Source organism: Biomphalaria glabrata, chromosome 9 (genome assembly GCF_947242115.1).
Source record: "Biomphalaria glabrata chromosome 9, xgBioGlab47.1, whole genome shotgun sequence".
Taxonomy (NCBI): domain Eukaryota; kingdom Metazoa; phylum Mollusca; class Gastropoda; family Planorbidae; genus Biomphalaria; species Biomphalaria glabrata.
The window spans coordinates 13,200,130-13,213,985 of NC_074719.1; the positions used below are offsets into that span (position 1 = coordinate 13,200,130).

Genomic DNA, 13,856 nt, shown 5'->3' on the forward strand with positions numbered 1-13,856 from the left:
ACATTAAATTTAAAAAAATCTCTCTGCAATTTAGTAAAATCTAAAATAATAGATTCTAGAATCTAGATTCTAGATATATTTATAGATTCTAGCTCGTCTTACAATTACATAGATTTAATAGATATCCATTTGCAAGGGAGATCATTCTCCGATGCTTGTAACGTTTCTAGAATAATAATGAAATTATAAGTATATATAGTAGTTTATTTATTTCGGACATTACATGAATTCGGACATTCGCTGTTTTTTGTGGTCATTAAATAATTATTTTAATATGTATTATAAAACTAGCGCGCTGTATAATGTGCTTGTCCATTTTCCAATGATTCTGACCCAATTTCCTTCCATTTAGCCATCTTTTTATGTAAGAAAAACGAATTTCAAATTAGTTAGTCAGGTCGTTGTTTTTTCCTATGTTACCCGGATGACTTTACCTCTTCCTAGAGTTAAGACTATATTTTTTTATTTTCTAAGTCTATACTAATGAGCCCGGCAATATTTATTCTGTTTTTGGAGCTAATTTATTTGATTCATAAGCCAAGTTTTCTAATTCCATACCAAAAAAAAAATTAATACGGTGTCCGAATCAAATTACGATTTTCTTACCAAAATTTATTTCGGACAGCCAGTTTTGGACATCAATAAAATGATCTTATATTATATTTGTTCGTTTGTTGTTATTATTTTTAAATAGAGAATAAATGGGCAAATGTTTGGAGTGAGCTTGGTACATTGAATGAAGTTAAATGCTTAGATCTAGACCTACTAGATAGATCTAGATTTATATAGAGAGAATATAGAGGATTCAGGCAAGAATGGCTATCGTAACCTATAGGGGCCTACTATACTACAAAAGATCATCTGTATTAGAAATTTATTAAATTAATAAACAAAAAAAACACAAACATTCAACACATCTAATCATGCAAACCCCAAACATTCAACACACATAAAATAAACAAACATAAAATAAGTCTAAAGGTCGGTGCAGAAATCACTATTCCAGTGACCTAATTTTGGTAGAATAAGTGTGTTCATATTTTTATTTTTTTGTGTTCGTATTTATGCATAGTTTGAAAACATCGTTATGATTTCATGTGATGGGCTATGCCTGGGGATCTTAAAATTTAGTTAATGTTAATATAGAATTAAAATCTGAGTTTATTGATGCCTAAATATAGAGACTGTCCGAAATAAATTATTGTGTCCGGAATCAAATAATGTGGGTCAAATGTGTCCGAATTAAATGAAAACACACGGCGTCTTTGACCTTAAATATAATAACAAATATAGGTTTGGGGAACAAATATAAGTAGTCATCCTTATTCTCCTTTAACTAAAGAAGATTTTGATACGTCATTTTCTTTTCTATGTCAAACCATTGTCAAATAATGCGCTGTCAAAGTCAAACTTTCAAATTTGGGCCTATAGGTGTCCGAATAGCATAAACTACTCTAGATGTAGATCTAGATCTAGTAATCCAGATTTTGATCTACTATCTAGATTTAGATCATTGTCTAGATTTCTTGATATGGTATTAAGACTGCGCAGCCATGGGAAATACTGCATTCCTCACTAATCTTCGAACTCGAAGACTAGCTTTCTTATAATGAAATGCCTTATTTTAGCCTTTATAAGTTTATTGGGTTACTAATAATAGTAATACCTACTATGTACTAGTTACTAAGTAAGTTAGTAGTAGTAGATCTACTTGAACTTCTTACCTAGAGTTGGAATTTATAATTTACTGTAATATAGATTCTATATAATATATTAAATAATTTTTTATAAATAAATAATCTATATTATAAATCATTTTTAAATGAACAAAAATAGATTATTATAGATAATCTAGATCTATATATATTATATATTGTTACGATCTCTCCTCCTCCTAATCAGGCCTTCTGTAAACACTGCTAAAACTCAACACAACACATCAAGAACTTGACAACAAGGCTCCAAATAATCTGGTACTTTAATAATGAGTGAATAAGTAGATAACAGCCAGTACTAGACAATTGGCATCAAACACATCAACAACTAAAATGTCACTCTGTACATCACCGTACAAAACTCTGTCTCTCTTTCTGGACTTGTACATCAACACATGAGGACTCAACCAGGACCGACTTCATGGCCGACTAACAGTCCCGGTCTCGACGCTCTCCGGTCTTGAACTGCCGCTTTCCTACACACTGTGTCCTCGTACACGCAGGCTTTCGATCACATGACCATAACATTGGTCATATTTGCGTGTAATCGTAGTACTGTCCTTGTCCATGGCCCCGCTGACCTGAGTGATTCACGTGTGTGTCAGCTGAGCCTATAGTTAACCCTTTTGCGCCGCCAATAGGGTCGTAACAATATGAAATGTATTATAAATATAATATATAAAATCTAGAATAGTCTAGATCTATTATCTATATTATATCACAAGTATATGAGGCCATAGACTATAAAATATTGCAGAAGTGAATGATAAATCTACTTCTTTTAATACAATCTAAATAATTTTAAATGAACACAGGTATAATTTCTTATTTCTTAGCAATTATATAGTGGTGTTCAGCAACGGTGATTGCAGTGTTCAATGAATTATGAAAGGGAAAGCACAAAAGCTGTGTTCAGCGAAGGGGAATGAAGTTACCCAATTTATTTTAAAATAAAATCTTAACTATGAGTAGTAATGCATAGGAACAGTTATTTTTATCGTCCATTAGTTGAAGAATAAGAATCTGCTTTCAGTATTTTTTTGTAAGTTAAACCTTCACCAAATAAAAATAAAAAAAAATAAAATACACAAATTTGACCTAGTTCTTGATAGTCCGTGTTCAGGTGTAAGAATTTATGATACATCCCACACACATTATCACTTGACAGTGAGTCATATGACTGATTCACTGTGGTTGCTTGAGTACAAGTGTTATGGGCTAATATCATCTGACTTCACTTCTTACTAATTATTACTTCTCATTAGCCACAGAACATTATTAATTAAACCTACTTGATAACAACTTTCTGTTCTATAAAATGAGACTTTATTAATCACTGGGAAATCCATCCAGTCTTCCTAAAACGTCGCTATCTTTAACTACTATTCAAAACACAGCCTACTTCTAACATAACGCCATGTTGGTCCCTTGTTCGCCTAAGTCTACTACGTCATTAGTCTGTCTTACTAGGTCACTACTTTTACCGTCGCTAAAAACTATACACAGTATATTTAACTAACAAAACTAACATACTCCCTAAACTAGTACATTACACAAGTATGAAGACTATATAATAGACTAGAATCAATATAACCATATAGACACATGGTACAATCATGTGCAATGGACTAACATGACCTTCTCAGTTCTTCAGACACATAAAAAATAAACAACTAGAATCACCCTGCCTATAAATGATAGAATCTCAAACAAATTAAAATTATTTAAATATGTCAAATGCAGGAGGCTGTGTGGTAAAGCGCTTGGCTTCCAAACTGAGGGGGGTCTCATGTTTGAATTTTGGTGAAGACTGGGATTTTTACTTTCGGGATTTTTAGGGAGTCCACTCAGCTCTAATGACATTGGTTGGGGAAAAGTAAAGACAATTGGTCATTGTGCTGACCACAAGACACCTGAAATAGATGACCTTTACATCATCTGCCCAATAGATCACAAGGTCTGAAAGGGGAACTTTACTTTTTTATGTCAAAGTAATCCTATTCAGTGTAATACAGAAATGATTAGTTTCATTAAATTTAAATAAGACTGAGCTATATCCATGAGCTTTGTCATTTCAAAATACAAGTACAGAATGAAAAACAATCAATAACATGATTATCATCATTACAAAATTCAATGTTCAGATATTGAGTCTGTTAATTCTTTGACTTAATTTGTATCTGATGTACTAAGACCATTGCTGTTGTTGTTTTAAATTGGAGGCAATGGTCGCTCTCCTTCTGGAGATTAAGCTACTGCATTTGACACTTCTTGTAGCTCTATTTCTCCCCATTGTACCTTTGAGATAAGATCATAAGTTGTTACCATGTTCTCACAGTCCAGAAGCACCTTTGTGATATTTTTTTTGTCCATGTCCTCATGTTCCATACATTTATACCATAAAAATAACTTTTTTTCAAATCTCCCTCTCTTGGAGCAGAAACTAGATATCACAGGGTTTTTTCTCTTACATCAGGAAGTGGGATAACAGCATATTGTGGGTTACAGGTAATTAAGTTCACAGCTGGTGTACTATCATCATATTTCTATGTACAAATTCCCTCTTTTAAAAACACTCATCTAGGTTGAGCTAACCATGTCAGGAGTGATTTACCAGCAGTGGGTCTGCAATCAAACTTAAATATTTGTTCCTGTGGCATTTCATTTAAAGCAGTTCTTAATAGTAAATGAGTTTAATGCAAGGTTTGATCTAACTGCTTCTCCCATTCAGAAACTGGGAGTTTTAGAGTTTTCAAAGCTAGCTAAGGTTATACATTTCCATAAGGTATGATTTAATTTGTCTAATTGCCTCTTGGATTGTATGATTATTAGTAGATTCTCATTGTGCTAACTTTTATCATGACCAAATACTTTAACATTGTCTACATATGCAAAGGTATCCTGAAGTTTTTTGTTCTCAATTATTTTTTTTATGGAAGCATGCAAAACATTTCTTATTCCAGATACAAGAATGAATTCTTATAAGCACTCTTTCTTCCTTAGTGACATATTAAAATAAAGATCTAGATCTATTCATTAAAGAAAAACATTAGTTAAATAGGGACACCTGAAAAATAAACTTCCTCCATATCATGTATAAACATTCTATCAAGGTTAAACTCATAGATCTTATTGATTGTCTTATAGGTCTAAAAAAAAAATGGATATCAACAAAATTAATAATAAGCTTGTGATAACTCATACACCTAATAAAAAATGTCTATCTTGAATGAAATTGAAGATTTCTATCTAGAGCTCCAATGCTATTGACAAAGTCAAGAATAAATTCATTCAAGATCAAAGATGGATGACATGAAACAAGACTTTAGTGATGAACTCAGAAATGTCATAAAAATTGAGAAGATAGAATGGTCACCACTTTCAGAGACACCAGACAAAAACTCCATTGGTCAAATTTTTCAATCAATTTTATCAGAAAAGACAGAGGTAAAATATTTAGAAAAACATTATAAAAATTTTAGTTTCTATATTTTTTTAAACTAAAAAAAATTGTCTATCCTCAATTCATAATTGACAAATTTTTTATTTTAAGGAATATGTACATTTAGGAAATAAAAAAATTATATCTCATTCTTTTTTTTTATCTCTCAAAACTGTAAAATATATATCTTTCAATATCAATATGTTAAATAATATTTCAGTTGTAATTCTAATAGTATCAGCATGGTTGCTGAGTGGTAAAGTGCTTGACTTATGATCTCGGGTTCCAATTGGGATGAAGACAGGATTTTCAATTTCTTGGATTTTTAGGGCACCTTTGAGTCCACCCAACCCTAATGGTTGCCTGACATTAGTTGATTGTTGTACTGGCCATATAACACCCTCATTAAATTTGGCCACAGAAACAGATGACCTTTAGATAGACCTATAGATCACAAGATTTGAAAGGAGTTTTATTTTATTTTTTTCCTTAATTTTAATAGTATTGACAAAGACATCTGTAGAAAGTATTTACTCAAGATGATTGATGGATGATAAAATCAGAAATGTCGTAAAAATTGAAAACATAAAATCTATATTTTAGTATTGGTTTATTTAAACAACATTATTACCAATATTAGTAGCATTTGAAAGTCATGTATGAAATTAAAAGATGTCTTTTCACCTTTGATATTTATACTGTTTTTGCATCTGCAACAAGATTGACTGAAAACATCCTCACAGAAGACATGTCAATATGTCCCTGCCAATGCAGTTCTAACCTTCTTTCTTGGATCAGAATAGTAAAATTTCTTCACAGCATCACTGTTTTAATTAGAAAATTTGTTCATAACTTAAACAGATCTGCAGTAAAAAGATAAATTATGATGATAAAACCTATTACAGATTTACATAACCAATTTTCATCTGAGATGTCCTTCACACTTCAGAATAGCATCACTCTGCCCATCTGTCAGGTCTTGTTGTGCATAAAATAATGAGTTTAGAGTAGTTGCCTGGGCCCTGACAGACTGGTACACACATTAACAAGTGAATACCATAAATCAATTGTTTAATGTGAGTTGCATATACACTATGTGATGATCATTAATAATTGGCAACATTACCGATATACAGAACTCATAATGCGATCAATAATTCAAATATATTGTCATACTTTTTAAAGCAATAATTACCAGTCTGTCACAGGCAATGTGGGCCCACACTCCTTCATCAGACAGTCATGCTTCAACAGCAACAAATACAAGACAAACTCCTAAACTAACTGGGCCATTAACTCAAACCCTAGTCTAGTTGACCGTATCAACAAAGAACAATAACCTTGCATTGCTACTCTACAGAATCTCAGCTTTGTAATGATTTAACAGTAGGGCAAGACCAGCTTAAAACCTAATTAACTTCTTATCCTAAGAAAGGGATAATATTAAAGCATAGAAGACTGCCACACAAAGGACCATATGTGTGCACTAGGGTTGTTGTTTTTTGGAATGAAGTGTGCACAGAACAAGAACCACACATGACACTTCCCTTCTTTTTGGATTTTTTTATATCTGGAAAGTTTTTACTAAGATGAAGTGTGCCCTCTAGGTGCAATTTCTGCAGTAGGAAATGCAGGAAATAGCTCAGAGCTCTTTCTCTAATATCTGAAATGACTAATTCTAATCAAAGATGCCAGTCTTTCTCTCTCATTAGCCTATCACTCATTTAATTCTCTTTAACCAAAGATGTTCACAAAACATCTTTATTTGTCTAGGCTAACAGTGTGTCATAGTGGTTGGTCTCTACAAGTCACTATGTTATCCAGTTTATTCACACCAAAGTAAACATTCAGGACCCATTATGCTTAACCTTAACTACTTTAATCACACTGTGACAGTATTAATGATGTATGTTGGATGGCGTCCAAAATTTTAATAAAGGACTTGAATTCTATTGACAGAAGACATCACAAGAACAAGTGCACTCAGCGTCAAAGATGGATGACATGAAACAAGACGTGAGTGATGAACTCAGAAATGTGAAAATTGAAAGGAAAGAATGCTCTCCACGTTCAGACACACCAGAACACAGCTCCACCATTGGTCAAACTTTTGAATTTGTTACATCAGAGAAGACAAAGGTATGACAATTTTTATAAAAATACTAGTATTAAATTATTCTTTGAAATTTTAATTGAAATAGTGCAATAGAAATGACAAAAGTTGTTTGCCCTATATTTATAGTAAAGTAAAGTTAACCCTTTCAGGCCTTGTGATCTATGAGACAAAGGATATGAAGTAAAATTAACCCTTTCAGGCCTTGTGATTTATGAGACAAAGGATATAAAGTAAAGTTAACCCTTTCAGGCCTTGTGATCTATGAGACAAAGGATATGAAGTAAAGTTACATTCAGGCCTTGTGATCTGAGACAAAGGATGTAAAGCTCATCTGTTTCTATGGCCAATGGTTAATGATGGTTTAATGTGGGTAGCAAACAACCAACTGCATTGACTTTCCACTTGTCAGGTACCCATTCGAGTATTCAAATGCATCCTGAAAATCCCAAATAAAAAAAAGTCAGTGCTCACTGGGATTCAAACCTGAGCACCCTCAGTTTGGAAGCTAACTCAGCCACTATGCCTTTCCCTATATTTATAAGTTTACACTTTTTTAAAATTCCGTTCAGGATATTTCCTTACTCTCCCTAAAGTGAATGTTTAAATACTCAGATACCTTGACTATATATATATTCCCTCAACATCTTTATTAAATGACATTTAATAAAGAAAACATATTCTTTTTACAAAGATATCTGAAGAACCAATTCTTTCAAGATCAATAATGAATGACTTAAAGCAAGACGTAACCAATGATTTAAAAAATGTCATAAAAATTGAGAAGAATGAATCCTCTTCAGATACAGAGACATCAGAATATAGCTCCACTAGTCAAAGTTTGGAGTTATTTTTAGCTGATGAAACACAGGTAAGACAATTTTGATATAATGCTAAGAATAATAATTAATTATTTGTTAAAGTTGTAATCATTATTTGTTTATTTTTGCAATAGACGTGAGAAAATTGTGTACCGAGTATTTAAGTTTATTTGTTTATTGTCCAGAATATCTATATATGTTAGGAGAAGAATAACACATTTCAGGGGATATCTCTTTCATGTGGCATTTGGGCAAATCTTTACAAATTAATTCTTTTCTTTTGTTTGGTAAAAGTCCTACGTTTGTTTTGTTTTACATGTTTCTGACATTCCTTCAGATTTTAAGATTTTTTCAGCATTTCTCTGACAGTGTGGCAAGTCCCCTGGACTTTCAAATCATCTACATTGATTTGCTTTAAATCCATTCACAATTCTAAAATAAGTCTCTCTTTGACTGAAAGTATCTTCTGTTAAGGCTTCCGCGCGGTAGTTGTTATGACATGATTAGGATTAAGTTATTTGTTTCGGAAATAAGAGGAAAGTTTTACTTAGCGACAAGTGATGTGACAGATCTTTAAAAAATAAGAACGCTCTAAGAAGACGCTTCGTGTAGAGCAGTAGAAATAAAGAATAGACATACGGATTTACGGAAAGACATTGGACGGATCCCTTCTTAAGTATTAAAATATTCATGATTGTTTGGTACTAGCGTCGACTACTATTTATTGATTGTTTGGCATTTCGCCGGTGTTCCTGATTTGGTTTGTTATGACATGATTTGGATTTAGTTATTTGTTTCGGGAATAAGGGGAAAGTTTTACTTAGTGACAAGTGACGTGACAGATCTTTAAAAAACAAGAACGCTCTATTCGACACTTTCCCCGTATTCCCGAAACAAATACTAAATTCTAATCATGTCATAACACTTCCAACATGGGGATTACTGCATAAATATATATATTTCAACTGATGCAATAAGGTTTTACTTGTAGCACAAAGTTAATTATGATTTTAAGTTATAAAAATAAAACAAGATGTTATAGAGCGTATAAATTAAAAAACAACAGTAAAGCTTCATATACAGCCTTGTGTCAATTGTTTTCAGTTAGTACAGTATTTGAAAAAAACCTTTTCAAAAAGGGCTTCAGATACAGAAAACATTCATGGATTTAAAATGTTTGTCTTTTGCTCTTAAACTTCCACTTAGCACTAGGTCTTTAGTAATAGATTAAATTAGAAACTTCTTTTTTTAGTTTGCTATATTAATTACTTTCATTTTGCAGAAAAAGGAAAATAAACTGAGTCAAGAAATGATTTTCCACTGTGATATCTATCCTAGTAACGCTCAAGATGTGTATGCTAGAAACACTCCTTACAAAGATTTGTATGCTGGAAACTTGAAAGATCAAGGAACAAATCATTCCAATGAAAATAAACTCCACCAGCTGATTGATGCTGGGAAACAAGCCAACCAATCTCAGATGTGTACAGAAACATTTCCCGGTTCATCAACAGTAAAAAACAATGAGATGATGTGTTCTGGTAAAAAGACGTTTCAATGTAAGATTTGTCAGAAAGCATACACTCAATCCTCAAGCTTGAAACGCCATGAGACGACACATTGTGGGAAACCACTGAAATGTAAAATTTGTCAGAAAGAATACACTCAGCACTCTAGCTTAAAGTACCATGAAATAACTCATTATGATAAAAAGCCATTTCAGTGTAAGATTTGTCATAAAAAATATACACTGTTCACAGATTTGAAATGCCATGAGGCAATGCATTCTGGGAAAGAGATGTTTAAATGTGACATTTGTCATAAGCTCTTCACTCAGTCATTCAACTTAAAACGCCATGTATTGATTCATTCTGATAAAAGACCATTTCAGTGTAAAATTTGTCTAAAAGCCTTCACTCTAGCGTCATCCTTAAAACGCCATGAAGTGCTTCATTTTGGTAACAAAAAATTTAAATGTGAAATTTGTCTGAAAGAATTCACTCAGGCTGTACACTTAAAGAGCCATGAGAGGATTCATTCTGATAAAAAGCCATTTCATTGTAAAATTTGTCAAAAAGAATTCAGTTTTTCTTCTGGTTTAAAGCACCATGAGGTCATTCATTTTGGTCAAAAACCATTTAAATGTGAAATTTGTCAGAAAGAATTTTTTATAAGCTTAAAACGTCAAAAGTTATTTCATTCTAATCAAAAGTCATTTCAGTGTAAAACTTGTCAGAAAGAATTCACTCTGTCCTCTAGCTTAAAATCTGAAGTGACAAATCAGTCTTGTCATGAGAATGTGATTATATTTGGCTTATTTAGTGGGTCAAAAGTATTATTTTCATAATATATATTGTGTCTTATCCAGGAGGAAATGAAAAATCAAAACACAACTTAGAAATTAAAAAAAAAAAAAAATATATAAAATGTATTAAGTTATAAGGAAACATTGTGGTTGAGGATTGAACATTTTTTTTTATTCTTTACTTTTCTTGAGCTAAACAGAAAATTAAAAAAAATGCATAAGTGACAATACTTTCTGAGAAATGAAACAAAATGCTGTAAGTTGGACACACTAAATTTACACACATCAAAGAACACAAAAAAAAAAAAAAAAAAGTCAACAAGGAATTGAAGAAAACTTGTAATAAATACAGTGCAGGCTTACGTATAAACAAAAGAATATTAATGCACTAATATAAACTGTATTATAAGCAAACACATACAACTATCACAAGACAATTACATTGTAACTGTCCTAAAAGAAATAGTGTGAAAACTTGTGATAAGTTGGACACAAACCAGTTGCTTTGTCCTAAGAGAAATGGAAGGAGAAGAAATTGTTTCTTCTAATATCATAACTAGAGTGATGTCTTCATTCATGAAGCAATGTAGTACTGTTGTTGTCTCTGGTTCATAAGTAAATTAAGAGAGAGAGCAGGGCTGGTGGAGAACTTGTCAATGTTTCAAAGAAAATGTGGAGACTGGGTGACAAGCAGAAGACTTACCACTCAGTTACATTGAGGAAAGGGTGTGGAGGAGACAATTACAGCAGTGGTTCTCAACCTGTTGGTGGACTCCTTAGCAGTCATATGATGATTTTCCAGGGATTGCCTAAGACCTATGAAAATATGGATTTATATGCCTTTTTAAAACTTGACCTCATTTTTCAATAAGCAGTTGTTGTTTTTTTTTTCATTATAATTGTCATTTGAAGATAAAAATTGCAAAAATCTTAATCCAAAATATTTCAAACATTTTGTAACACTATCAAAAGCACAGTCACTTACGCTTATGAACTAAAATAATTTTAGTGGTCATCTCTGAGTGTTCAGTTTGGGTAAACTATTCAGGACAGTAGCTTAACTTTGATGTACTAAAAAATTAATCCACCAAGTTTTATGTTCATTCTTTTTTCTACCTGTTCTAAGGAATAATAATTGTACTAAGACTAAAACATGTCTTATATGTCAGAATATATTCAGTCCTAAACATTTAATTTTCATTCTGGTTGAAAACATTTTTGTAGTAATCATAGTTAAACATCGTCTATCATTTCGTCTTTGATTAAAACTACTCACATTAGCCTCAAAGAATTCTTTACAAGAAATGGGATAAGAAATGGATAAGTTTACATTACTATATTCAAACACAATCACCACAAGTACAATATTTCATTTTTTGATGAAAAAATATTTCAGTTTGGAATAACATAATTTTAAGTTTTTTAATTTCTAATGAATAAAAAAATCATATATTTTTTTTAAATTTCTAATGAATGAAAAAATCATATTTTTCTTTTGTAAAATTTAAATTATATGTAATATATATATATATGTCAGGAAGTCAATTTTCTTTTCCAGGATAATTGTTTAAATTTCAAAAACTAATGATATTATTTCTGGTAAAAGGTAATTGATATTCTATTGGTAGATAGGTTTATTAATAATATAATTATAATAAATACACATTAAAATTTTTTTACCTAATATAGGAAAGAAATATGTAACATATAGTAACATGAATAAAAAAAGTTTACACCAAAAGTTTAATTACTTGAATGCTGTTAACTTCAGTTCAGTTCATTTAAATATTATCATAATCATACATGGCATAACCACCTTCCAACAAAACCTAATTTTTTATGACATAAATGTGGCACACATCATTTACATTTCAAGCTTATAATACATAGACATGTTTTTGGAGTTTCATTTTTTTTTTTTTTCAAAAAAAAAAAATTCCCATTACAAGGAAATGACCCCAAAAATATTGTTCACTATTTTAAAACATTAGAATATTTCAAAGGAAGAATCCTTTATTTGTAGGAAACATTTCAAAAAAAAGAAAGAAAAGCTACATTCAGTGATTTCTGGTACCGTACCATATTTTACTGATGTTGTTTATATGGCTCCTTCTGTCTCAGGAAAACAATTGATGCGCCCAATTGATTCACTGGCTTTGGTTTTGTCTTGATACATGGCAGATCAAGCGAATTCTGGAACGGCAGAGTTCACCACAGTTCATGCATGTATATGCATCAGTTCTAGGGCTAGCTGACAGGGCAGTTTTCTTTCTCTTGACTGATGCATCTTATTTTCTTTTGCTCTCTGCGGAAGTTTGTACCAGCATGTACAGTCTGTCTCCATGCTATCCGGTCTTGGGCTATCTCTTCCCACATACTTTGGTTGATGCCTGTGGTTCTCATGTCTCACAGACATTCATGTAGCATAGTCTTGGGTGGCCCTTGTGTCTGACTCCCTCCACAAGCTCAGCGTATAGGATGTCTTTAGGGATTCTTCAATCTGGCATGCGAGTGACATGTCCAAGCATGATGTTGTACAAAGCATAGAAATATTAAAGTTAAACAAATTTTTTTTTTAAAAATAAATTCCTGTTGTATGAAGCCAATGATGGTCTGTCATTTCTATTCTATCTATTTTTAATAATGCTTCATTATTGCAAGGAGTCTTTCCACTGAGCTTTGCACAATCAAGTTCTTAATTAAATTAACAGTTCTAGTGATTTTACAAGGGCATAAGGTACTTCTACATAAAATGTTCATGTCTATCTGCTTATTTATCTAATTCTTTACTGAATACTAATAAACATTTGAATCAAGGTCATTCTAGCTGAAGCAGTTATCAAAGACAAAAAGATGGTGAGCTAAATATTTATAACTCATTACTGAATACAAAGAAACATTTTGAGTCCAAGACATACATATACTGTGAAGTTTCTAAAGAAATTTGGTAAGAGCTGAAACCCACCTCCACCCAGTTTCCTCCAATGTAAGCTAAGAGTTGGAACTGTATTGTGTCAGAATTTAATCATTTCAATTTATTTCTACTAAAAAGTGTATGAATTTCACTAACAGCTGGTACTTAAAATAAAATGACTAATAGTTTTCTATAAAGTTATTTTGTATGAGAATCAACACGATTTTGAACATTTCACTGTTTTCTTTTTGATTGTAAGGTGTCAACAGTGTTAATAAAATTGAAATTGTATGTCTTTGGTATTTAGATCTTTCTTTAAAAATACATATATATGTTTTTGTAACAATGTCATAATAAGTTGATATTATATCGAATTTTTAAGAATCAGAACTGGTACTATCTATAATGTTCAATTGGATTTCAAAGTTTTAATGCTGTTTTGTTTTGATAGTAAGGCAACTCTTGTAGAGACACAACTATACACCAGGTTACAATACACTGCCAAATTAGTCTGATCATCATTGCTTTGAAATTATCTCTCATTTA

At 31.7% G+C, this 13,856-nt stretch overlaps 1 protein-coding gene and 1 long non-coding RNA gene across 5 annotated transcripts; one reads left to right on the plus strand and one right to left on the minus strand.

Moving 5' to 3' along the window:
- Positions 1–873: 873 nt before the first annotated feature.
- LOC129928185 (uncharacterized) lies at positions 874–1,049 on the minus strand. The gene is made up of 2 exons (XR_008779777.1): positions 950–1,049; positions 874–917 (listed from the first exon to the last, which is right to left on the minus strand). It is a non-coding gene; the product is annotated as an uncharacterized LOC129928185 (long non-coding RNA).
- A 416-nt stretch (positions 1,050–1,465) lies between these two features.
- LOC106075597 (zinc finger protein 583-like) lies at positions 1,466–12,267 on the plus strand. Of its 4 annotated transcripts, none has more exons than XM_056041247.1 (5): positions 1,466–1,534; positions 4,971–5,162; positions 7,117–7,296; positions 7,965–8,141; positions 9,374–12,267. In XM_056041247.1, the coding sequence occupies exons 2-5, from the start codon at positions 5,019–5,021 to the stop codon at positions 10,436–10,438; spliced, it is 1,566 nt and encodes a 521-aa protein (XP_055897222.1). In that variant the 5' UTR covers positions 1,466–1,534; positions 4,971–5,018; the 3' UTR covers positions 10,439–12,267. The 4 variants fall into 4 exon arrangements, with proteins under 4 accessions (XP_055897222.1, XP_055897220.1, XP_055897219.1 ...); XM_056041245.1 differs by lacking the exon at positions 1,466–1,534 and adding an exon at positions 2,423–2,757; XM_056041244.1 differs by lacking the exon at positions 1,466–1,534 and adding an exon at positions 3,456–4,223.
- Positions 12,268–13,856: the final 1,589 nt, after the last annotated feature.